The following is a 27,196-nucleotide window of genomic DNA, read 5'->3' as shown; positions in this document are numbered from 1 at the left end:
ATGGACACAATATTTTGCATATTCTCCCATCAAGAAATGAAATTTAGTTCTCCATCCTCATTTAAACTGAACTGGCCTTGTGACATGCTCTGACCAACAGAATGTGGTAGAAATTCAGTTTTACAACTTCTGAATCTAGGCATAAAGAGGCCTGGCAATTTCTGCTTTCACCCACTTGGAGCACTGTCCTGAGTCCACCTGATCTAATCTACAGGAGGATGAAAGGCCTTTGGAGGAAAAGTTAGGGCACCCCTACCTATATTCCCATATAACCACTCACCATTTGAGCGCATCTTGGGACATCCCCACCATGCTTGAAGTGTAACTACAGGAATTAGTTCAGACTAGACCAGCAGAACTGCCAACTATTCTACAAAATTATGAGAAATACAATTGAATCTCGTTATTCACAGAAGTTATGTTTTATAAAGTCATCATGAGGACTGAATGAGTGAATACTGAACCATTGCTCCTAGAGGAAATGTAGAGTTAGATTCCTGCGAGCCTCTAGTCAAAATAGACTCATCAACCAGTCAACATATAACCTTGTTTTATGTACGTTCCTTTAAAGACAACTCCTTTAGTACACTCTTGACTGGTTGAACTCCCAGGCAACAGAACTATGCATGCCTAAGCAAAGCTTATCTAACACACCTATTTTTCCTCCGAAAGGCACATCACAGCCTTATTGCACTTAGGAGCATTAACCAGCATTTCAGCAGTACTCTTGGGGTCCTTTTATTTATTTATTTATTTTGAGATGGAGTCTTGCTCCATCGCCCAGGCTGGAGTGTAGTGGCATGATCACAGCTCACTGTAACCTCCGCCTCCCAGGTTCAAGCAATTCTCCTGCCTCAGCCTCCTGAGTAGCTAGGATTACAAGCATGCGCCACCATGCCCAGCTAATTTTTGTATTTTTAGTAGAGACCGGGTTTCACCATGTTGGGCAGGCTGGTCTCGAACTCCTGACCTTATGATCTGCCCGCCTTGGCTTCTCAAAGTGCTGGGATTACAGGCGTGAGCCACCGCACCTGGCCCTAGGGCCCTTTTAAACAGCAAAATCACCAACAACAAGCACAAAAATGTTTTTTTAAAAGTGACAGTTAAGAGATGACAAAAAAGATACTTGTTTACAGTAAGAGAGATGAAAGCAGACAAAATAGCACATTGTACAGCCTCAGCTAGGAACTTAGGCATCAGAAAACTCAAATTTTTCCACTGCCCTGTGCATGTCCACAAATCACTCCGAGTACTGATTTGGGGGTTAAAATAAATTTCAGCAAGTAGGTGAATTTGCAGGTACGAATGCTTGAATAATGAGAATTGACCATAATACAATGTGTTGTTTTAGGCCACTGAGTTTGGGGTGATTGTTGCACAGCAATAGAATCCTGAAACACACAAAGACATCTTTTGCCAGGCAGAGTGACTCAGATTGGGTTCCCTGAACATAGGCTCTGAGAGAGAATTCTGTCCAATGGTTTGTTGAGGAGTGCTCATAGGAGAAGCTGCTCACAGAAGGCAGTTGCAACTGACATCTCAGCTGATCCTACAAGAGGCCTTTCCAAGTTGTCCCAAATTGAGGGAAGAAGACTGGGCCTTCATATCTCTGCATAGCAATTATTTGCTATGGGATACCCCTGTGAAGAGACTTAATCTTGAGGGAATCAGTTCCCTGTGGCTGAGTGCTCATTTTGTGAGGGGTGCAGCTGTGAATCAGTATCTTCAGAAGCTGAGGGATGGCTCTGATTTCTCTGCAATGGGATCTAGCAGGAGCATCACATGTCAGAACACAGGGTGCCTCTTCTGATTGGTTCTGAGTCCTGTTGACATGATAGCTTCCTTGCTATCTGGTATGACAAGAAATTTCAGGCTTATTTTATACATTTCCTGTTTCATACCTGTAAATTTTTCAAGCCATTTCTCCAAGAAGCCCTGGTTTCTTTTGGTTGCAAACAGTATTTCTTTTTGTTGTTGTTGTTGTTGTTGTTTTTGGGGGGGGATGGAATTTTGTTCTTGTGGCCCAGGCTGGAGTGCAATGGAGCGGTCTCGGCTCACTACAACCTCTGCCTCCCAGGTTCAAGCGATTCTCATGCCTCAGCCTCCCAAGTAGCTGGAATTACAGGCACCTGCCACCATGCCTGGCTAATTTTTTTGTATTTTTAGTAGAGACGGGGTTTCACCATGTTGGCCAGGTTGGTCTCAAACTCCTGACCTCAGGTGATCCACCCACCTCGGCCTCCCAAAGTGCTGGGATTACAGGCATGAGCCACCGTGCCTAGCCGGCAAATGGTATTTCAAGACCACTAAAAATGCTTATTGCGCCCTATGTCACTTGCCCCTTATGACTAGAAACCCATAGGGAATTTTGTTGTTTGTTTTTATTTCCTTTTTGTTCAAGTCTGGCATTTTTAGTAAAACTGATTGCCTGCCAGTCAACAACTCCTCTCCCTGTGTCATCTATCTCTTTCAGGTTCTACCCAGCCACCAAGCTCCTTACCTAGGAGTCCTCCTAATGACCACCTCTATCCCCCAACTGCCATCTACATCTTATCTGTGGATGAAGGCCAGTGCCTCATTCATAAAAGATAATTCAAAAGTTTTGTTGGAAAGAGTAAAATCGACTAACGTTTACTTGGCACTTGATGTTTTGTTCCCTGGGGGGTCATGCCCATCTTTTCTGGTAACCAGAGGCTATTCCTCAGTAGCCAAGATGCTTGAATGGAATTTCTATTCTCCTATAGCAAGAAACATGCTCTAATATTGGCAGACCAAAGGGTACCCCATCCAGAACCATAAACTTCCTGGAGCCTGGGACTTTCCCCACTGCAGAGGCTGTAACCCTTGCCTACCCAGTTGTGTTTTTTCCCCCTCCATGAAGGCAACCTGGAAAGCAAAAGGAGGACAAAGCAATGTGGTGAAAGGTCAGAGACAGAAAAAAGTAAGGCAATAGAGGATATATGAGCACCTAATTATCTATTCATTCACTCACTCACTCACCAAATAGTTCCTAAACTCCTGCTCTGTTCCATGCCTGGAACTGGAGGATGGACGATAAGGAAAGATTAGACAGAGTCCCATGGCCATGAGGAACAAAATGTCAACCAGTGGAAACAGAGAAATTAACAGGCACAGAGACTGCAGAGTCCAGGGAGCCCAGAAGAAGGCACATTACATTACACAGCCCAGCAGAGTCCACAGGAGTGGTTTGTGGAAAGGAGGAATGTTTATATTGGGGCTGAACTGATGAGGAAGAAGAAAGAAGGAAATGGGAAGCCATACTGGCATTCCCCGCAGATGGAACATGGAAAAAGGTCAGTCAGTCTGTTCTGAAAGAAAGCTGCAAGTAACAGAAATATGTGGCAAGTCTTGGACATCCAACTCTTCTTCATGGGCATTTCTGTAGGTCATGACCTAAGACTTGCAGGGTTTAGCTGTAACCATGTAGAGTTTGAAAAGCAGAGTGTTTTCACTCACTAAGCCCCAGCTCCCTCAGGCAGCAGGTTTTCTCTCTCTCTCTCCCCTCCCCCTTCTCTCTCTCTCTCTCTCTCTCCCGCTTTCCCCCTCCCCCTCTCTCCTCTCTCTCTCTCTCCCCCCCTCTCTCCTGCATGCACACACAAACACACACACACATACACGTACAAAGAGAGAATGAGCTCTTCCTTCCCACCCTCCTCCCTGTGGGTACTCAGCTCTTTGGGCTCAAGGACCAGCCCATAGTCCATTTTGTCTCCTCAAGGCACACTTGTTATAGGGCAGCAAGGAGAAGCGGGAAGGTGTCTGAGTGTGCCACACTCCAGTCTCTGTCCCTCTTGATGCCCCACTCCTGATGCAGGGTTTGTTAAACTCAAATACCACACTCCCAGCTACAGAGATGCTGATGGCAAAAAAAAAAAAAAAAAAAAAAAAAAAACAGGCAGCAGGACCCACTGGGAAAAGCCACCTGTCAGACTTAAATGAGGGCAGACAAGCTCCTCATCCCTGGCTCTGCCAGAGTTTAATAAAAACCATGAATATCTTCCTAATAAATGGGAAGCCAATTCTTTACAGAGTATGTTATATACAACCTCACACCCCAGTGAGCAGAGCTTCAGAAACACAGGAGACTCTCCAAATATTTATTTAGTTGATTTCCGAAAACTCCACACCCCATAACAGACTCAATACAATTTGTAGTGTCCCTGAAAGTGGCCACTAGGGCACTGAGGAAAGAGGTGCAAGAATGGGTTGCCCCAAGAGAGCTGGTGTGGCAGAGGCTATCCACTCACAGATGGATCCACACTGGGCTGCAGGGGAACTTCTCCCAGCCCCAGACAACTGAGCCAGAGTGGAAGTCCCAGGTCTCACACGTCTGCAGGGACCTGGTAATGCCTCCTTCACTCTCTCTGAGCAATCACCCAGCTGGCTGGTTTCACAAAGTCTCAGGTGGGAGCCCTGAAACCAGAACCACGTCTAACACTTGCTTCACCGTTGATGATGTCTCTTCTTTGATAGATGTTCCTCCAGATATTGATGAGTCACTGTGGCCCACCTGGCAGGGCAGCTGGCCCTCTAGCTGGAATCGGTTCACACTCTCCTTCCCACCAGCCAGAGCACAGCCCTGGTGCAGGCATGGCTGAGGCAAGTGACCAGAGCACCAGGCAGGGGCACTTTCCAGGCCCCAGTCTCCCTGCCATGCTCTATTGTACGGATCTCCAGAGGGCCCGTTGATTCCAACTGGGATTTGCAGAAAGGGCATTGAGAAGGAGTGGGAAGTTGGTCAGAGGAGACACCTAAGTGTGAGACTCAGAAACAGCAGAAGAGTGGAATGGGGTCTGATCACGGGGTCACCAGGATGCCCAGGGGCATCACCAGACACAAGACTAGGACGACGAAGTCTGCTGAATTCAAACAGGAAGCTTGTCTCAGGTGATCAATAATCCATTTCTTGTAGAAATTAACTTCTGTGTAAACTCCAGGGTATCCTTTGCGACCGCAGCCAACGCCCCAGCTCACAATCCCCACCTGGACCCATGTGCCATTTAATTCACAGACCAGGGGCCCCCCAGAATCTCCCTGGAAAAAGAAAGACAGTCACTGTAGGAAAGAAATAGGATCCACATGAGAGCAGGCTAATTGCACTGCAATGCGCTGCAGAGCTAGGCACTCAGCGGGCTTCCCCAGGAACCCCTAAGACCCTCCTAGCCTTAGGTATCTGTCAATATGAGATCTGAGAATTGACAATTTCCAATAAACCAAAATCATGTACCTACTAAAAAGGCGTGTTCCAAAAAACGGAATATACCTAATGAAATCATGCCTACTCTGAGACAATAATGAGTCAAGTGCTTACCTGAGTACACTGCCTGTCACACAGAAGGGGCTCAAAACATGGAGCATGTATTGTTGGTGGGACCTGCCTGATTCACCCCTCCTCCCACTCCAGGCTGTGTCAGCTGCTCTCTTTTGAAGGATCAGGTAGGCTGCCCAGGAAAGCCTTGGTGGCTTGTCCTCACGTCCCATTACCATGAATAAGGGTAAACGGAGGTGCTAGGAGATAACCCAGGTCCTACTGGCTGGGGATGAGGAAGCTTTGAGGAGACAACTGCAATGCTAAGGCAGCAAGAGGCCCATGAACTGACCTGACAGGCATCCTTCCCTTGGTCATTATAGCCACAGATGGTCCCTTTCTTGACCATTTCACTCCTCATTCTTATCTTTTCCTTGAGCACCTCATTACATTTCTCATGAAGCATAATGCTTAGCTCAGCCTCCTGAAGCTCAGTTACTATATTTTCTGATGAATCTACAGAGAGACAATTTACAACTGAGTGGGTGTGTATAAGTGGGACAGGACAGGAGAACCCCATACCCACTCTGGGTCTCAATACCATGTGTTCACACACAGACACCTTCTTAGGCATTGGATATTGTCCCATTTGACAAAGGAAGATATGAGGCCCAATGTTGACATGGGGAGATAAGGACATAAGATCCAAACCAAAACAGGAGAAATAAGAACAGACAGGAAAGGGAAGGCAAGGCGTTACCACTCTGAGAAACCAAAACCAAGCATCTGTCACTCTGAATAGTAGTACTAATAGTGACACAGTATCCTGTACATCAGTAAAGCATCTATACTTTCTAGAGCAGGATCACAGACTGTCAGACAGGTAATGCCCCAAAGGTACCAAATCCAGCCTTTCCCCAAGGATAGGAGGCCCTACACCTCTCTGAAAGGTCTCTGGCCTCTTCTCACACACAGGAAGCTCCCTATCTACCAAGGCAGGTACTTCCAGGGAGGGACAGCTTAAAAGGGCAGACAGCCAGCTCATCACCCCCAGAGGTAAAATCCACCCTAGAGAGAACCCACCATGCCTGGCACCCAAACCCCCAGGTCCTGACAAACCAAAATAATTTCATAGACCAGTTGTTAAAATTATTCCCTGGCAGCATCTACTGCACCCTCCTCCCTGACTTACTAAAAAAATCTGCCCCCCTGTCCCTCCCTTTAGCTTGTAGATCAACCTCAGGGCACCAAGCAACATCTTCCCTGGTCTGGGGCTGCTGTAGTCTTGCTTCATAGTCTCACCTGTTTCATTTACGTTGCCCCATCCGGTCACCCAGCACTTCATACCAGCTTGCACCATGAAAGCCTGTTCAGGGAGGCACACAGGCTGGATGTGCGTGGAGTAATTCACAGGGAAGTCAAGCAGAGCAAGGGCAATGTCATTTTCAATTATTCCAGGAGACGTAAAATATCGGTGGATAACGATGTCACGAACTGGGACCACAAGTGCCGTTTTGGAGCAATGATGCACATTTGTGTCTCCTAGCTTCACTGTGTATTCCAGATGGCTGCAGGAAGATCCTCCAGGGTCTACACTCTGTTTCCACACCTTCCAGGTGCTTCCCGCCTGGTGCCATCTTCCTATGCCAGCCAGCAGCTACCTCCCTCTCTCCAAGCCACATCCCTCCAGGACCCCTGACCACTTTAGCCGGTGGTCCCCAGATCAGCCGTGGCAGCAGCAGCACCCAGAAACTTGTTAGAAATGCAAATCGTCAGGTCTCACCCAGACTGGATAAAAACTATGGGGCTGTCACCCTCTTTTACAGATGAGGAAGAGGAAGTTCAGGGAGGGGGACAGACTGGCTCCAGGTCCCACAGCCTGATCAGGGCCCAAGCTCTGAGCCCCAAACACTCACCCAGAGAAGCAGTGAGCGGCAGTGAGCACCCAGCGCCTGGCGATAAGGGAGCCTCCGCAGATGTGTCTGTTGCTGGTCTGCAGGCTCACCTGCCAGGGCCACTTCCTGTCTGGGGCCGGCAGTCCTCCAATTATCCTTGAAGTCCGCTGGCCACAGGCTGGGGCAGGTCAATGAAAGGAAGGAACTAAGAGTAACACTGCTGCAGCACCTTCACCAGAGCCAAATGCGCCTCAGAACCCTCAAAGCAAGGCCTGCATTTCCTGAGGCTCTTCGGAAAATGGCTGTGTCCTCCCAGGTCTCAGGGAGCCGCCCCGCCCCTGGACAGATCGTGTCCCCTGAGCCCCTCCTCCTCTAGGGCAGGTCCCTTCCCCTTCAAACCAGGCCAGTTCTCTGCGGCTGAGCATGGCCCGGAAGCGTCACCTGACGTTTAATGCTACTGTCTGTCCCTTTGGTCCATGTTGAAGATAGTGTGTGTGGGATTGCCAGAGCCTGGTAAGAATCAGACTCACCTGAGGGAAGTAACACCGACGCGGGGAGCACTGCGTTCCCCCTGGACTGGCGGGCCGCTGGGGATCCTGGAGCCCCTACAGGTGGCGGCTCCCATCCGCTCGCTCCGGCGTCCTGGCCACCTGGCCCTGAGGGGAGAGCGGAGGGGAAGAGCAGTGCTACGCCTCCCTGCGCACCCACCCTGCCTGCCTGGGCCTCTTCGAGCCATGGCTGCAGAAGCAAGAACCAGGCCAGGAGCTCCAGGGAGCTGCCGCCCTGGGACGCCATGGATACTGCCGGCGACCTCAGCCTACGTCGTGGTGCCGCCTCGCAGCGGTTTCCACGCCTGCCATGGGTTCTGGCGGGAACTTGGAGCGCCCTCGAGGGACGAGGGGGCGGGGCGGGGCCACAGGGCCGTCCGAGGGGCGGGGCCTGGGCGGGGCCGCGCCGTGCAGTCCTGACTCAGATGAGTCCTCTCTCTCTTCGCAGCTCTCGGTGGACTCAGGGCCCTCCACCTCATCGGGCGCCACCCAGGCACTCAGCGTCTCCTGGCCTAGGGCCCTCGCCTCAGAGTGGCAGCTGTCTAGCCCTTTGTTCACACAAAGATGCGACCACTACTCTACGGCAGAGCTTCCTCCAGCCAGGGCTTTAGAGTCACCTTCCCTTACTTGTTTGCAATAAAAATTAAAACTCTTTAACATGCATGTTGCACTTAACATTACTAACCACTGCGTTAGAGACAATACTGCTACCTTTTTGAAAATCAACACCCACATTAGAGACGACACTGCTACCTTTTGGGAAATCAACACCCACGTGAGAAAAGGGGCATTGAGACTCTAAAGCAGTAGACAATCCCCAAATACCATCTATAGAGTTGGAACTGCATTCTTTTAAAGTTTTATATGCATATATTTTAGGGCTGTAGACTTACTTTCCTATTTTGTGTTCCATGGCTTATTCTTGAGCACAAAATGATAATCAATTATTACATTTATACATCACCTTTTTTACTTTTCCAAGCCCTTTTACAGCTCTTGGCATTTTCCTCGCCCAGGCCTGTGAGGTAACTGGGATTGCACCTTTTATACCAGAGACCTGAGGCAGATGAAATTTATTTCCATCTAGGACTAGAAAAACTTGGGTCTCTTACCGCGAGACTGAGAGGCCGAAGTCAGCCCGAATGCCTGTCAGTTTCATGGAGGGAAAACGCAAAACCTGCAGTTCCTGAGTACCTTCTACAGGCCTGGCCCAGCCTAGGCCCGGGGTGGCCACACCACAGCAAGCCGGCCCCCCTCTTTTGGCCTTGTGGATAAGGGAGAGTTGACCGTTTTCATCTTGGCCTCCTTTTGCTGTTGTTTGGATGTTTCCACGGGTCTCACTTATACCAAAGGGAAAACTCTTCATTAAAGTCCGTATTTCTTCTAAAAAAAAAAAAAAAGAAAAGAAAAAAGAAAATCAACACCCACATGAAAAGATGTTCAACATTAAGGCAGGATAAATAGACCATGTCCTCAGGACACAGCAGCTGTGGTGACCGTTCCACAATTAACGCAGTAAGCCACAGCATTCGCATTGTAATTGAGCTCATTCAAGCAAAGCTATCTTCAGTAAGAAATTTCCTCTGTAGAGAGCATGCGCACTTCGATTTTACCTTTTCTCAAACTGACCCTTTTTTCATTATCATAGTGAAAAGCACACCCCTGGGTGGAGATTTCAGATGCTGATGAGATATGCGACATATGAACAAGCATGCACAGCTACTGTGCATGTGCACCCAGAGGACCACCCAGAACAAGCTTACTAATAACACTTCTTCCCACTCCTTATAAATAACCATGTAAGACTCCCATAAAGAGAGTCTCCCTAGTGCCAGTCTTCGCTGTCCATCCTCATAAGTATACCACTCTGAATCCTCTCTCTCTCAGGGTGTACTGTCTATTCTGCACTTAACTTTCAAAATATTATTTTCCCTTTATAATAAATTACTCTATGCTCCATCTCCTTTGCTATGCATCTCTTATTTAAATTTTTTTAAACTAAGAAGACAATAACGAAAGTATCACAACAGCTGTCAACAACATCATGAGTCAATAACAAAATGGAAATTAAAATCACAATGAGATATCACTACACACCCATCAGACTGGCTAAAATAAATAATAGTGACAACATCAAATGCTGACATGGATGCAGAGATATTGGATCACTCATAAATTGTGGTGGGAATGTAAACTATTACAGCCACTCTGGAAAACAGATTGGCAGTTTCTTATACAACAAAATAAGCAATTACTATACAACCCAGTACTTATACTCCTGGGTATTCATCCCAGAGAAATAAAGATGTTCACACACACAAAGCTGTATAAATGTTTATAGTATCTGTACTCATATAGCCAATATCTGGAAACAATCCTGTAATGAACAGAATAATGGCCTCCCAAAAATGGGCACATTCTAATCCCTGGAACCTGTGAATATTTCACCGTACATGGCGAACAAAATGTGACTAAATTAAGCATATTGAGACAGGAGATTATTCTGGATTATCCTGGTGGGCCCAATGTAATACCAAGTATCCTAGAGGGAGGAAAGAGAGTCAAAGTCAGAGAGAGAGAGATGTGATGTCAGAAGCAGAGGTCAGAGAGAGAGTTTTGAAGATGCTATACTGCTGACTTCAAAGGTTAAAGAAGGGGCCACAAGCCTAGGAATGCAGCAGCCTTTAGAAACTGGAAATGGCAAAGAAACAGATATTCCCCTAGAGCCTGCAGAAGGAAGACAGCTGGCCAACACCTTGATTTTAGGACTTCTAACCTCTAAACTACAAGATAATACATTTGGGTTGTTTCAAGCCACTACATTTATGGTAAATTATTACAGCTGTAATAGGAAATGAATACAAACCCAAATGTCCTTCAGTGGGTGAATAGTTAAACAAATTGTGGTACATTCATACCACAGAATACTACTCAGCAAAAGACAGAATAAAATATCAATAGAGGCAACAACTTGAATGAATTTCCAGGGAATAATGCTGAATCAAAAAAACCAATCCCAAAAGGTTGCATGCTGTATAGTTCCATTTATATAACATTTTTGAAGAGATAAAATTTGAGAAATGAAAAGTGGATTAGTGATTGTCCAGAGTTAGGGAGGTAGGCATGGTTTTGAAAAGGCAATACAAGGAATACTCTGGTAATGAAATTGTTTTGTGTCTTGACTATGGTGGTAGATACTTACACATATGATTAAATTGGATAGAATTATACATACATCCTGACTTGTACACCCTCATAAATTAGCACAAGTAAAACTGGAGAAATCTGAGGAAGATAGATGGATTGTATCAATGTCAATATCCTGGTGATGTGGTACTACCGTTTCTCAGGATGTTACCACTGCAGGAACTGGGTAAATGGTATAGAGGATCTCTATTATTATTTCTTACAATTGCATGTGAATCTATTCAATTTCATAAGTTATCTCAAAAAAATTTTAGGCTTAATTTAAAAAACAACACACTCAATCATAAAGCTTTAATAGGATAAAAATTTGGCCAGGCACGGTGTTTCACACCTGTAATCCCAACACTTTGGGAAGCTGATATGGGTGGATGGCTGGAGCCAGGAATTCAAGACCAACATGGGCAACATAGCAAGACCCATTCTTTACGAAAAAATAAAAACTAGCCAGGCATGGTGCTACACACCTGTAGTCCCAGCTTCTCAGGAGGCTGAGGTGGGGGGATCACCTCAGCCTGGGTTGTCGAGGTTGCAGTGAGCCATGATTTCACCACTGCACTCTAGCCTGGGCAACAAAGTGAGACCCTGTCTCAAAATAAAACAAAAGAAATAAAGATAAAAGTTCGTATATAGTATTGCTATTGTCTAATCTTGACCCCAGAATCTTTACTTTTAAAGTCAATTAGCCTATCTGATATAAATATTAGCAATACATTATCATTATGAAGACAAGTTATTTTCATTGTAGAAAAATAAGAAAAAACAAGCAAAATGAAGAGGGAAATCTCATTATCTTCATAATTGGGCACATATTTTGGAGCCCATTTTTTCATATAACAATATATTCTGTTATAAATATATTCTGTTAAAAATCTAAAAAAGCTAAAATAATCAACATCGGAGTCCAATTTGCCATCTTTTCTAGTCATCTTTAGGTGTACTGATCCAACCTTTGTTTATCTCAAAATGTATTAGAATACTTCTTTTGAAATAATTGTAAATTATTTCCTTGAAGGAGAAACATCCTTTGCTGCAGTCCATGTCCAGACAACATTTTTCACAATCTCTCCTGTTTTTCTCCCTTGCAGTTGATAAATTCAACCCAATTACAATGGTGTTAAAGAACAGACTTGCTTTGTTTTTTTCAGCATCCAGAACCATATGGGAAGCTATGATTACCTCTTCATAGGTGGATGAACAGATTGACCAATAGTTGTAATACAGAGTGATAAGTATCTTGAATGAAAGATATGTATGATATGTTTTGAAAGCCAATTTTTTAGTGACTATCAACATTTAAAATATCATCCTACCTAGTAATTTCTCTGCTGGCAGTTTATTCTATATAGATATCCTTTCAGAAAACATGCCAAGTATGCCAAAATATATATAACAAGGCCCTGCAGCAACTGTTTGTAATAGCAAAACATCATTTAAAAAAACATAAATTCTCATCAATAAGACGCTGGTTATAAGGAAGTATCTTCATGACCATGGAGTAGAGAATTATTTCTTATACAAGATACAAAAAACACTGACCATGAAGAAAGATTAATAAATGTGACACCTTTAAATTAAGAACCACTGTTCATCAAAAGGCACCATAAAAATTTGTGGAAAAAATTAAAAGCCATATGATGGGGGGGAGATATTTGCAACACACATAACCAACGAAAAACCAGTATCCAGAATATCAAAAGAACTGAAAATCACTCGCAATATGGCAGACACCTTGAAGGCGCTGCACAAAAGAGGAAATCCAAATGGCCAATAAGAGTGACAAAGGAGGATTCAGAAATAAATGCATTTAGAAAATAAAGAAGTTTCTTTGTAGGGTGCAAGAAAGTCAGACCTCAGAAGAATTGATTCATCAAACTTACACAGTGAGCATTTAAAGGAAAAATGTCACAAAATTACCAAGATCACCAGGCTTAAATGAGTCTGTTCAAACTGAGAACACAGCAACTTTCTCACATGACCATCATGTTCACAAAGGTTATGACATATATTGAGACATCAGCAGAGTAAAATTAAAAGATAAAATCATTTTTGTTTTGTTTTGAAGTCTAGGTTTGCAGGAATATTGACAGTTTTATTACTTTGGTATCACAACTAGATAGGATGCCCCTGTTACATTTTGGTTTATTTCTGGAATCAATCCCCCGACTATGCCATGGGAAAATACTTGGGCATTAGAAGTAAGGTAGAGTGTTGGTTTTTGCTTTTACAGACCCCCCTTGTGGTAAAGTTCCTTCCATTAGGGCAAATTTGACCAAATGAGTTGCTTAGCAATTTTCTGATTCCATACCATTAATTCAATAGTTTTTTTTATTATTCAAGCAGTTTATTTACACAGGAATAACAAAAGGTGTCATTTAATACATAAAGACCTCTGTGACAGACTGCAAAAATGACCACAATACTTTGCAGTTCCTCCTGTCAAGAGATGGAGTCAGGCTGTGGTATAAGCAGCCTTGTCACTTGGGGTATATGACCTGGCAAATAACGTGGTGCTAGAGTTTCCCATGGTTAATTAAAATGCTGTAAAGAGTCTCTGATATGTCATACCTAGAGAGTCACAGTATAGATCTCTCAGTTCTGGCGCAAGATCATACCATCTGCAGCAAAGAAACTGTACATTATTTGAAAAGCAACTCCTGACACACTACTAAACCCTAAAGGAAACTAAGTGTCAGACCATGAAACATTAAGTGACCAAGAGACTGGAGCTTCCTATCATAAGGTAGATATTTAGTCAGACTCACCAAGTCATAAACTCAATTGGACTAAACAGCAATCTGTCATTCAATGGAAGTGATACTTTGGAACTGGATTATGACAAGTCTTGAAGACACAAGTAAGTTACACAAAGAGATGAACCTAGATCCCCATGTCACCTATTTGTGATGCATTGAAATGTCTCCCTCAGTTTACACTCATAGCCTTATGGCGAGCGTCCTAGCTAAATTAGGAGGAAAAACCTGTGCTTGGTTCAAAAATGGACTCAAAATCCTGTGCCAGCTGAAAATAGGCTGCTATTGCATTATATCCCTGTATTAGTCAGGGTTCTCTAGAGGGACAGAACTAATAGGATTTTATATATATATAATTATTATATATATAATTATTATATATATGAACTTATTTTATATATATATATATGGAAGCTTATTAAGGAATATTAACTCACACGATCACAAGGTCCCACAATAGTCCATCTACAAGCCAAGGAGCAAGGAAAGCCAGTCCAAGTCCTAAAACTGAAGAACATGGAGTCCAATGTTCGAGGGCAGGAAGCATCCAGCACAAGAGAAAGATGTGGGCTGGGAGGCTAGGCCAGTCTAGTCTTTTCACGTTTTTCTGCCTACTTTATATTCTAGCCATGCTGACAGCTGATTAGATGATGCCCACCCAGATTAAGGGTGGGTCTGCCTTTCCCAGCCCACTGACTCAAATGTTAATCTCCTTTGGCAACACCCTCACAGACACACCCAGGACCAATACTTTGCATCCTTCAATACAATCAAGTTGACACTCAATATTAACCATCACAAGTCCACCCCTTGTCGGCTTGAACCCATACACATCTCCTGAGATCACACATAATTTTCAGATAAAGATAATAATAAGGTCATAATTACACCTAACACAATACAGCTATCCTTTGTACAACTGGAAACACACCAATCCCCAACCCAAATACTGTTGCATAAAGTTAGCAATACTTAAATGCTGATATGAAGTGAATAAATCTTATGTCACGTTGATAAAGAAAAAAGGAAATAAAATTATATTTTCTTAGTGCAAGTGTGTACAAACACGTTTTTAACCAAAGGAGGAAATACTCATGACAGTTACAGTCCTTGTTTCTGCAGCTGGTCACGTGATCATAACTGGTATTGATGACTACCTTCTTCTGCTACCCATTCTGTATTCCCTTTGCCTTCAGCAAGCACCTCAGCAGGTCGTGGCTTTTTTCCTGGTGGAGTGACCCAAACCTTCATTCCTGAAGGGTCTGGGCCATTTGCAATCTTGCCTGGATTGGGTTGTTGTAGTTTCCCATTGACTTTATTCACAGGGTGGTAATACTAAGAGACACCCAGATGGATTTCCTGTATTCCATACATACTCTTCCTTATCTGCATTGTGGAGTAGTAGACTGATTTCATCTTGATAGTCCAAGTCAATCACCTCAGCCAACACTGTAACTCTCTTCTTAACCTGTTGACTTAGATAGGAGGAGCCCAAAGTGTCCAGGTGGCAATCTTAACTTCCAGTTTAATGGAATCATTTAATGGAATCATTTAATGGAATCTCCTGGTGGCAGCATTCCTCCATCTGGAACTAAGACCTCTACACCAGCAAAATGTAATGCTGCAGGAACTGGAAGCAAAAATTTTGCTAGTGGATCATTAGGAGTGATGGTGAGTGGTGCCACTTCCACTTCCACTCCTCGATTCCTGGACCCGTGAAACCTGGCTATGGGAGAAACAGTATCATATATTGGATGCTGACTCAGAGCATACACAGCCTTCTGGAGAACTTTGCCCCAGCCCTGCAAAGTATTGTCACCTAGTTGGCGTTGCAACTGTGACTTCAAAAGGCCGTTCTACCATTCTATCAACCTAACTGCTTTAGGATGATGGGGAACATGGTAAGACCAGTGAATTCCATGAGCATGAGCTCACTGCCACACTTCTTTAGCTGTTAAGTGAGTGCCTTGGTCAGAGGCAATGCTGTGTGGAATACCATGACAGTGGATAAGGCATCTGTGAGTCCACAGATGGTAGTCTTGGCAGAAGCATTGCATGCAATGCTTACTCTATTGCATGTAATAGCAAACCCATTTCTGGAGTAAGTGTCTATTTCAGTAAGGATAAACCTCTGCCCTTTCCATAAGGGAAGAGGTCCAATATAATCAACTTGCCACCAGGTAGCTGGCTGATCACCCTGAGGAATGGTGCCATATCGAGGGCTCAGCATTGGTCTCTGCTGCTGGCAAATTGGGCACTCAGCAGTGGCCATAGCCAGGTCAGCCTTGGTGAGTGGAAGTCCATGTTGCTGAGCCCATGCATAACCTCCATCCCTGCCACCATGGCCACTTTGTTCATGGGCCCATTAGGTGGTAACAGGGGTGGCTGCAGAAAGAGGCTGAGTGGTGTCCGTAGAACAGGTCATCCTATCCACTTGATTATTAAAATCCTCCCCTGCTGAGGTCACCCATTGGTGAGCACTCACATGGGATACAAATATCTTCACAGTTTTTGACCACGAGGGAGGTCTATCCATATACCTCTTCCCCAAATTTCTTTGTCACCAATTTTCCAATCATGCTTCTTCCAAGTCCCTGACCATCCAGCCAAACCATTGGCTACAGCCCATGAATCAGTATATTATTGCACATCTGGCCATTTCTCCTTCCATGTAAAGTGCACAACCAGGGGCACTGCTCGAAGTTCTGCCCACTGGGAAGATTTCCCTTCATCACTGTCCTTCAGGGATGTCCTAGAAAGGGGCTGTAGTGCTGCAGATGTCCAGTTTCGGGTGGTGCCTGCACATCGTGCAGAACCATCTGTGAACCAGGCCCTAGTCTTCTCTTCCTCTGTCAACCGATCATAGGAAACTCCCCATGAGGCCATCAGTGCAGGCTGGGGGAGAGAAGGCAGGGTGGCAGGAGTGGAAACCATGGGCATTTGAGCGACTTCCTCATGTAACTTACTGTGCCTTCAGGACCTTCTCAAGCCTAATCACGTATATACCACTTCGATTTGATGATGGAATGCTGCTGTGTACAACCCACTTTATGGCTAGATGGGTCCGAAAGCACCCAGTTCATGATAGGCAGTTCAGGTCACATGGTGACTTGATGACCCATAGTCAAACATTCAGTTTCCACCAAAGCCCAGTAACAGGCCAAGAGCTGCCTCTCAAAAGGACAGTAGTTATCTGCAGAAGATGGCAGGGCCTTGCTCCAAAATCCTAGAGGCCTCCGCTGTGATTCACCTATGGGGACCTGCCAGAGCTCCAAACAGCAACCCTGTCTGCCACTGACACCTCAAGCACCATTGGATCTGCTGGGTCATATGGCCCAAGTGGCAGAGCAGCTTGTACAGCAGCCTGGACCTGTTGCAGAGCCTTCTCCTGTTCTGGACCCCATGCAAAACTGGCAGCCTTTCAGGTCACTTGATAAATGGGTTGGAGTGACACACCTAAATGAGGAATATGTTGCCTCCAAAATCCAAATAGGCCCACTAGGCAGTGTGCCTCTTCCTTGGTTGCAAGAGGGGCCAAATGCAGCAACTTATCTTTCACCTTAGAACGAATATCTCAATAGGCCCCACACCACTGAACCCCTAGAAATTTTACTGAGGTAATAGGTCCCCGAATTTTAGTTGGATTTATTTCCTGTCCTCTGGCACGTAAATGTCTCACCAATAAGTCCAGTGTGTTTGCTACTTCTTGCTCACTGGATCCAATCAGCATGTCATCAGTGTAATGTACCAGTGTGATATCTTGCAGAAACAGAAAGCAATCAAGGGCTCTCCGAATAAGATTATGACACAAAGCCAGAGAGTTGATATACCCCTGAGGTAGGACAGTAAAGGTATATTGCTGGCCTTGCCAGCTGAAGGCAAATTGCTTCTGGTGGGCCTTATGGACAGGAATGGAGAAAAAAGGCATTTGCCAAGTCAATGGCTGCATACTTGGTACCAGGAGATGTGTTAATTTGCTTAAACAATGAAAGCACATCTGGTACAGCAGCTGCAATTGGAGTCACCATTTGGTTAAACTTATGATAATCCACTATCATTCTCCAAGATCCATCTGTCTTCTGCACAGGCCAAATGGGAGAGTTGAACAGGGATGTGGTGGGAATCACCACCCCTGCATCTTCAAGTCCTTGATGGTGGCACTGATCTCTGTAGTCCCTCCAGGGATGCAATATTGTTTTTGATTTACTATTTTTCTAGGTAGAGGCAGCTCTAAGGGCTTCTATTTGGCCTTTCCCACCATAATAGCCCTCGCCCTACCAGTCAGGGAGCCAATGTGGGAGTTCTCCCAGCTGCTAAGTATGTCTGCCAATTATGCATTCTGGCAATGGGGAAATGACCACAGAATGAGTCCAGGGACCCACTGGACCGAGGTCAGACCTGAGCCAAAACTCCATTAATTACCTGACCTCCACAAGTCCCTACTTTAACTGGACCACAGTGACATTTTGGGTACCCTGGAATCAATGTCAGCTCAGAACCAGTGTCCAGTAGTCCCCAAAATGTCTGACCATTTCCCTTTCCCCAGTGCACAGTTACCCTGGTAAAAGGCCATAGGTCTCCTTGGGGAAGGATGGGAGAAATATTAACAGCATAAGTTGTCGGTAGTGTAATGGGGTCCTTCCTCAAGGGGACCCAGCCTCCCCTTCATTCAAGAGGTTCTGGGTCTGTAAACTGGCTCAAGTCTGCAAATTGATTGAGGGGCCATGATTCTCTATGTTTATAATTCAAATTAGTCTGTTGTCCATCCGATCTAGAAGTTTTCTGCTTATACAAATTAAGTAGGAATGCAGCAGGCTTCCTATCAATTTCACTTCTAGAAACACCTTGGTTAATTACCCAATGCCAGAGTTCTACACGAGTCAGACTATTCTGATTGCAGCTTTGCCTCTGCTGCCCATTACAGTAGCTATGTCCACCTTGCCTTTGATGGTTGAGTGCCACCACTTGGCCCCTGCCACCTTGGGATCCAGTTATTCCCAATGTATTTAAATTTTGTAGTTGAGTGACTGCAGTTCCCACTGTTAGAGCTGACATACAGAGAAGAGCAATTACAGGGCCCTTCAAAGATGCAGGTACTGCCCTCACAAATCTATTTCACAAGGCATTGATGAAGGGTATATCTTCTGGACCCTCTCAGCTGGGATAGGTAGATCTAAAGTGACTAATCCACTCCACCATCTCAATCTCCCTAAGCCTTTGGATGCCTTCTTCTATATTAAACCAAGGGAGATCAGGCATTTCCAGCTCCCTCACAGTGGGCCATCTTTTAATGCATATTTCAGCTAACCAAGCAAATAAACTATTAGAACCTTATTTTAACTCACTGAGCTGCAACATTAAATGCAGAGTCCCTACTCAGTGGGCCCGAAGCAATAAATTCAGCCTGACCCAACTCTGTGTTCCTTCCACCATTATCCCACACCCTTGATATCCATTCCCATGCCTATTCTCCAGATTTCTGCTTATACAAATGAGAAAACTCAAGTAGTTATTTTCAAGTGTAGTGCACCTTCTCATGGGTCATACTCTCAACTTCACCTCTAAGGGCCCACCAGTACTTTAGTCTAGTTACAAGTCTAGAAGCAAATGGGGGTGTTGGGGGTGGCTCCTGAGGAGAATCAACATTACATTGTCTGGCAACTACCTCAGAATAGGCCATCACTGTTGCCTCAGGCAGCACAGGGTTTATCTCCTTAGACAAAGGTAGAAAGGCTGATGGCAGCATGGGTCAGGGAGGGGATGTTGTCACTACTGGGGATGGGAAAGCTTTTCTTCTGGCCAAAAAGGTTCAGCAGAGTTTACAAATTCAGTGTCCCCAGCTTCATCAGGGTCCTCTCACAAGTCCCCATTCCAAGTTGCAGGGTCCCATTCTTTTCCAATCAATGCCCTCACTTTAACAGTAGACACTTGGCGAGGCTGTGCATGCACATTTCATTGCAGGTCAGCCACTCGCATGATAAGCGCTTATGTCTGTTTTTCCACAATTTCAGCTCTTTCTCTACAGGAGATAAGACTCTCACTCAGGGCAATCTTGGCAGATTTGAGGCTCAGTATCTGCTTCTGAAACTGGGTGTTAGAATCCCTGAGTTCATCATTTTCTTTCTTCACTTTGTCCACAGAACTTAAGAGCAAACAACCAGCTTCATTATGTTCCTTCGCTCTCCACATATGGTCAAAGGTTATATGTATAGAGTCACTAAAGTCCTTGCCTTTCATGAACGGTGAATCAGGAATGTCAAATGCATTTATTTTGCATAACTCTCTAAACAGTTCATGCCAAGGACTATCAGTGTTCTCCATACTATTAGAAGTAGAGTCCTGCTGGGCATGGTAGCTCACGCCTGCAATCCCAGCACTTTGGGAGGCCAAGGCGGGCGGATCACGAGGTCAGGAGTTCAAAACCAGCCTGACCAACACGGTGAAACCCCATTTCTACTAAAAATATTTTTCAAATTAGCCAGGCGTGGTGGCCCACGCCTGTAATCCCAGCTACTCCGGAGGCTGGGGCAGGAGAATCGCTTGAACTCGGGAGGCGGAGGTTGCAGTGAGCCGAGATCGCACCACTGCACTCCAGCCTGGGCAACAGGGTGAGATGCCATCTCAAAAAAAAAAAAAAAGTTTAGAAGTAGAATCCGCATTTTTGGGTCTAATCATATTAAGCAGCCAACTCCAGAAACCCCAAAACCAATGAAAGAACTCCATCCTTAATATTCTGTTCCTTTAGAACCACTCCTGGTACCAAAATCTGTATTAGTCAGGGCTCTGTAGACAGAAGACATATATATATATATATATATGAGTTTGTTAAGTATTAACTCACACTATCACAAGGTCCCACAATAGGCCATCTGCAAGCTGAGGAGCAAGAAAAGCCAGTCCAAGTCCTAAAACTGAAGAACATGGAGTCTGATGTTCGAGGGCAGGAAGCATCCAGCACAAGAGAAAGATGTGGGCTGGGAGGCTAGGCCAGAGTAGTCTTTTCATGTTTTCTGCCTGCTTTATATTATAGCTGTCCTGGCAGCTGATTAAATGGTGCCCACCCAGATTAAGGGTGAGTCTGCCTTTCCCAGCCCACTGACTCAAATGTTAATCTCCTTTGGCAACACCCTCACAGACACACCCAGGATCAATACTTTGCATCCTTCAGTCCAGTGAAGTTGACACTCAGTATCAACTATCACAATCCCCCATTCATGAGTGGCCCTAAAAGACAGTGGTGAGAGGAAATCCTGTATGTAGAGCTTCACACAGTACATCTGGTCATCAGCTTGTTGTAAAGGGAGAAGTGGCCTGAGTAAGAATATATATGGACCCTCAAGCAGTGATGAATGGCTTGTCTGGTTGGTTGGGCCTTAGAGCAAAATTCAAACATCTGGGGAAGAAGCACATGGCTAGACCTATAGGAGTGGGTATAATATGTGTGGCTTTTTAAAATCTCATACCAATGCCCACCAATGGGTATCCGCTGAAGAGGAAGCATTCAACAACCAAGTGGATAGGATGACTCCTCCAGTAGAGGTCAGCTAGCTCCTGTCCTTGTCAACCTCTGCACTACACACTGTGCTCAGGAAAAGAGTATAATTGTGTTGGCAGGATTAGAGGCTATTCATTCACCCAACAAAACAGCATGAGTTTCCTCTGAACAAAGATGATCTAGCTACTACTGCTCTGAATGTCTAATCTGTCAGCATCAGAAAGCAATGCCAAGCCTTGGATGTGCTACATTCCTGAAGGAAACCAACTAGCTATTTGGTAGGAAGATGATTATATCAACCCCCTTCTACCCTGGAGGGTCAATATCTCATCCTTACTGGGGTTCATACATATTATTAAAAAATACATATATGTATATCTTATAAATAATCTTTGTAAAAATTACTAATTTATTAAGTATTGATCTTTTAATGCACATGCATTTAATTATTTTGTGTGATGAAATGGCAAGTATGTATAAAGCACTGCTGCTGTACACAGAAGTATGATGTTGACTCAAGAAAACACATGTGCAGTTGTTTGAGTTGTGAACTGAACTAGCTGGTTTTATCATGGGACATCATTTTTACTTTCAAAGAATGAATCACAATAGAACTATTGTTATTTCGACCTAAGTATTTGGCAGGCTTTTTCTCAAAAATAAACTAAGTTAGAATCTGTGACTTTAAGAAAAATGACTGAAAGTATTTGTTGCCAATGTTAAAACTTGAGCTTTCAAGTGAAAATTTGAATTTTGGAAAATGTGTATGTGCTACCATGAACACAACAGCTTTCCAATAATTAAAGACTTTTCTGATGACACTGGTGGTGATATGAGTGAAGGCAATTCTTTTCTGATATTGTACAGTACTGTATAATGAAATGTGTCAACTTTTGGAAAATCTGCATAACTAAGTAAACCAATATTTTCCAATGATTTTACAAAGTTATGCATGGCTAAAAGGCCCTTTCACAGTGAAGGGCCAGCAGATTTTAACGTAATGAGTACAAAAGTTCAGTTTTATATTCTACATTACAAAAATCTACCACTTGTCAAGTTCTGGCAGAGTGTAAACAGTAATTTGAAAAGGCACAATTACTTGAAAAGGCTATTAAACTACCCCTTCACTTCCAACTGTGTATCTGTATGAGGCTAGGTTTTCTTCATAAACTTCAATCAAAACAATAAACAATGCAGAAGAGACATTAAGCCTGACATTAAGGAAATTTGAAAAATTAAAAAATAATACCATTCTTTTCACTAATTTTTTTCTTCTGGGAATTATAGTTTTTTCATAAAAGTCTGTCATTCATGTTTACATGTATGAGTTTATTTTTATTCTTAAATAAATAATAAAATACATTTTTAATTTCTGTTTTAATTTCTAAAGCAGTAAACATTGGTAGATATATAACACATCAACCAGATTCTAGGATTCTCAATAATTTTTGAGAGTGTAAGGTGATCATGAGACCAAAATGTTTGAGAGCTTCTTCTCTATTTGTTGTCCATTTACTGTTTCATTGATTTTCATTTCAGTCTTTATTTCCTTCCTCTTTTTCATTTGAGAATAATTTTCTTTTTCTAGCTTCCTAAAGTGGAAGTTTGGATAATGAACTTAAAATCTTTCTTCTTTTTTCATAAGCATTTGAAGTCATAAATTTATATCTTAAGCATTGCTTTAGCTGCATCCCACAAAATTTGACATTTTATGTTTTCATTATAAGTCAGTTCAAAATATTTTCTAATTTCCCTTGTGATTTATCTTTGATACATAAGTTATTTGGAAGAGTATTCTTTAATTTTCACATATTTGGGGATTTTTCAAGATATCTATTTGTTACTTTTTTATTCCATTCTCATCAGAAAACATACTATTAATGATTTCAGTCATTTCACATTTATTAAGACATGTTTTATGGCTCAGGACATGATCTTTCTTGAGAAATATTACATGTGCACTTGAAAAGAATCTGTTCTGCAGTTGTTAGATGAAGTATTCTATACATGTCAACGAAGTCAAATTGTTTAATAGTGCTGCTCAAGTCTTCAACATCCTTATTGATTTTTTGGTCTACTGGTTCTATCTATTATTAAGAAAGGAGTGTTGAAATCCCCCATTATAATTATAGATTTGTCTATTTTTCTTTGCAGTTCTGTCAATTTTTGCTTTATTGCTTTTGTTGAAACTCTGTAATTAGGATTATTAAGTGTTCTTGATGAATTACACATTTTATCATTATGAAATGTCCCTCTTTGTGTATGGCTATCTTCCTTTTCCTGACATCTACTTTTCTAATATTAATAAAGCCTTACATATTTCTCAGTATTAGTATTTGCATAGTATATCATTTTTCTTCCTCTTACTTTTAATCTAATTATGCCTTATATTTAAAGCACATTTCCTGCCAGGCACAGTGGCTAACACCTGTAAATCCAACTTGAGGAGGCCAAGGCAGGAGAAGCACTTGAGCCCAGGAGTTCAAGACCATCCTGGACCACATGGTACAACCTCATCACTACAAAAATTTAAAAATTAGCCAGGTGTGGTGGCACTTGCCTGTGGTCTCCGGTACTCAGGAGGCTGAGGTGAGAAGATCACTTGAGCCTAAGAGGTTGAGGCGCAGTGAGCCATAATTGCATCACTGCACTCCAGCCTGGGCAACAGAGAGAGATTCTGTCTCAAAAAAAAATAAAAAGAAAGGGCATTTCCTGTAGACAGCATATTGTTGGGTCTTCCTTTTTCCATCTAAAAATGTGTCTTTTAAATGGATTATTCAGCTTCTTTACACTTAATGTAATTATTTATGTGGTTGAGTTTAAGTTTACCATCTTGCTATTTCTTCTGTATTCCATTTGTTCTCTATCCCATCTTTTCTCTTTTCCTGCCAAATCTTGGATTAACTGTTTGTTTGTTTGTTTGTTTGTTTTGATTCCATTTAATATCCTAAACTGCCTTATTGTATATATTTTTTATTTTTTAGTGGTTGCTTGAGTGTTTTCAGTATGTCTTTAAATTATTACAGCTTACCTTCAAATATTGATATGACTTGGCTCTGTGTCCCCACCCAAATCTCATCTTGTAGCTCCCATAATTCCCACTTGTGGGAGAGACCCGATGGGAGATGATTGAATCATAGGGTGGGTCTTTCCTGTGCTGTTCCCGTGATAGTGAATGGGTCTCATGAGATCTGATGGTTTTTAAAAATTGGAGTTTCTCTGCACAAACTCTCTCTTTGCCTTCTGCCATCCATGTAAGATATGAATTGCTCCTCCTTGCCTTCTGCCATGATTGTGAGGCTTCCCCAGCCACATGGAACTGTAAGTCCAATTAAACCTCTTTCTTTTGTAAATTGCCCAATCTCAGGTATGTCTTTATCAGCAGCATGAAAACGGGCTAGACAATATTATACCACTTCACATTTGATGTAATTTTCTAAAGAATTTTTTTTTTTTTTTGAGACGTAGTCTCACTCTGTCGCCCAGGCTGGAGTGCAGTGGCACAATCTCGGCTCACTGCAAGCTCCACCTCCCAGGTTCACGCTGTTCTCCTGCCTCAGCCTCCCGAGTAGCTGGGACTACAGGTGCCTGCCACTACGCCTGGCTAATTTTTTGTATTTTAAGTAGAGACAGGGTTTCACCATGGTCTCGTTCTCCTGACTTCGTGATCCGCCCACCTTGGCCTCCCAAAGTGCTGGGATTACAGGTGTGAGCCACCGCACCCAGCCTAAAGAATTTCTAAAACAAATTAGATGGGCATGGTGGTGTGTGCCTGTAGTTCCAGCTATTTGGGAGGCTGAGGTGGGAGGATCACCTGAGCCTGGGGAGGTCGAGGCTGCAGTGAGCCATAATCATGCCACTGCACTCCAGCCTGAGCAACAGAGCAAGACAATCTCAAAAAATAATAAAAAAGAAATTTTAAAACAAAGGCTTCAATATTTACTAACAAAGCTGTCATTTCTGGTCCACTTCATTTCTTTGTACAGATACAAATTTCCACCTGATATCATTTCTGTTCACCCTGAAGAACTTCCTTAACATTGCATGAAGTCCAGGAAGGTATTCACTCGGCTTTTGTTTATAAAAGTTTTTATTTCACTTTCAATTTTGAAAGATACTTTTACTTAATAATGGAATTCTACATTCACTTTTTTTCCTTTCAGCATTTGATGATACTCTACTGTCTTCTGACTTGCATTGTTTCTGGAGAGAAGTCTGTAATCATTCTTATTTTTGTTTCTCTGTATATGTCCTTTTTTCCAGCTGCTTTTAAACTCTACAACTGAGTTTTAAATAGCAATTCAATTATTATATTCTGTAGTGTGGCTTTGTGTTTACCTTGCTTGAGATTCATTATGCTTCTAGAATCTGTGGCTTTTAGCTTTTATCAAATTTGAAAATTTTTAGCTATTATTTCTTCAAATATATATTTTTGGCTCCCACTATTTTCTTCTGTCATTCTGTACTCTAGTTTTTCACATGTCACACTACTTGCTATAGACCCCTAGGTGAAATTAACATACTTAATTTTTTTCAAATTTTTTGGTCCGTACTTCAGTTTGGATAGTTTCCATTGCTATGCCTCCAATTTCATTAATATTTTCTTCTGCAGTGTAATCTGTGGCTAAAACCATCCAGTTAATTTTTCATTTCAGATGTATTTTTCAGCTCAAATGGTCCTATTTGGCTCTTTTTACATCTTGAATGTCTCTCCTAATTATGTTAATGTTTTCTTCTAAATCCTTGATCAAATTTATAATATTAATAATAGATATATTAAAGTATTTGTCTTAATCTCCGTCACTTCTGTGCCTGTTTCTATTAAATAACTTTCCTCTCAATTACAGGTCACAATTTCCTGCCTTCTCACGTATCTATAATTTTTAATAAATGCTGACCACTGTTAAATGTTACATTGTTGACTATTTCAATTACATTGTCTTTCTTTAAGAAATGTTGAAATTTGGCAGACAGCTAAATTACTTGCAATTCATCTTGATCTAATTGAGGTTGATTCTGAAGTCTGTTAGGATGAGTCTAGAGCAGGCTTTATGCTAAGAATACTGCATTAGTCCATTTTCATACTGCTATAAAGAACTACCAGAGATCAGGTAATTTATAAACAAAAGAGGTTTAATTCACTCACCATTCCACATGGCTGGGGAAGACTCAGGAAACTTACAATCATGGCAGAAGGAAAAGGGGAAGCAAGGCATGGCTTACAACGGCAACAAGAGAGAAAGCAAGTGGGGGGGAACTGTCAAACACTTTTAAACCATCAGATCTTGTGAGAACTCACTCACTATCACAAGAACAGTATGGGGTAAACCACCCCATGATCCAATCACCTCCCACCAGATCCCTCCATTGATGCATGAGGATTACAATTTGAGATGAAATTTGGGTGAGAACACAGCCAAACCATATCATTCTGCTGGCCTCTCTCAAATTTCATGTCCTTCTCACATTTAAAAACCAATCATGGGCCAGGTGCAGTGGCTCACACCTGTAATCCCAGCACTTTGAGAAGCTAAAGGAGGTGGATTGCTTGAGGCCAGGAGTTCAAGACCAGCCTGGCCAACATGGAAAAACCTCATCTCTACTAAAAATACAAAAATTAGCTGGGTGTGGTGGCACACACCTGTAATGCCAGCTACTCTACTTGGGAAGCTGAGACATAAGAAGCACTTAAATCTAGGAGGTGGAGCTTGCAGTGAGCCAAGATCATGACACTGCACTCCAGCCTAAGCAACAGAATGAGACTGTGTCTCAAAAAAAAAAAATAATAATAAAAAACAATTATGCCTTCCCAACAGTCCCCAAAGTCTTAATTCATTCCAGCATTAACTCAAAAAGTCCAAGTCCAAAGTCTCATCTAAGACAAGGCAAGTTTCTTTCATCTATTAGCCTGTAAAATCAAAAACAAGTTAGTTGCTTCCCAGATAAAATGTGGGTACAGGCGTTGAGTAAATGTTCCCATTCCAAATGGGAGAAATTCGCCAAAACAAAAGGCCTACAGGCCCCATGCAAGT

At 43.0% G+C, this 27,196-nt stretch overlaps 1 protein-coding gene across 1 annotated transcript; it reads right to left on the bottom strand.

Moving 5' to 3' along the window:
• Nucleotides 1-3,976: 3,976 nt before the first annotated feature.
• LOC100440655 (serine protease 44) lies at nt 3,977-8,047 on the bottom strand. The gene is made up of 5 exons (XM_054552184.2): nt 7,695-8,047; nt 7,186-7,342; nt 6,572-6,837; nt 5,622-5,785; nt 3,977-5,055 (listed from the first exon to the last, which is right to left on the bottom strand). The coding sequence occupies exons 1-5, from the start codon at nt 7,957-7,959 to the stop codon at nt 4,819-4,821; spliced, it is 1,089 nt and encodes a 362-aa protein (XP_054408159.1). The 5' UTR covers nt 7,960-8,047; the 3' UTR covers nt 3,977-4,818.
• Nucleotides 8,048-27,196: the final 19,149 nt, after the last annotated feature.

The sequence above is a fragment of the Pongo abelii genome, chromosome 2 (genome assembly GCF_028885655.2).
Source record: "Pongo abelii isolate AG06213 chromosome 2, NHGRI_mPonAbe1-v2.0_pri, whole genome shotgun sequence".
Lineage (NCBI taxonomy): Eukaryota > Metazoa > Chordata > Mammalia > Primates > Hominidae > Pongo > Pongo abelii.
This window is presented reverse-complemented; position numbering and strand designations above follow the sequence as displayed.

Coding starts and splice junctions, on each gene's coding strand:
- LOC100440655 (XM_054552184.2), bottom strand. CDS start 7,959: ATGGCGTCCCAGGGCGGCAGCTCCCTGGAGCTCCTGGCCTGGTTCTTG. Junction 7,343..7,694: donor GTCGGTGTTACTTCCCTCAG/GTGAGTCTGATT, acceptor GACCTGCCCCAG/CCTGTGGCCAGCGGACTTCA. Junction 5,786..6,571: donor GGGCAACGTAAATGAAACAG/GTGAGACTATGA, acceptor GTCTCTCTGTAG/ATTCATCAGAAAATATAGTA.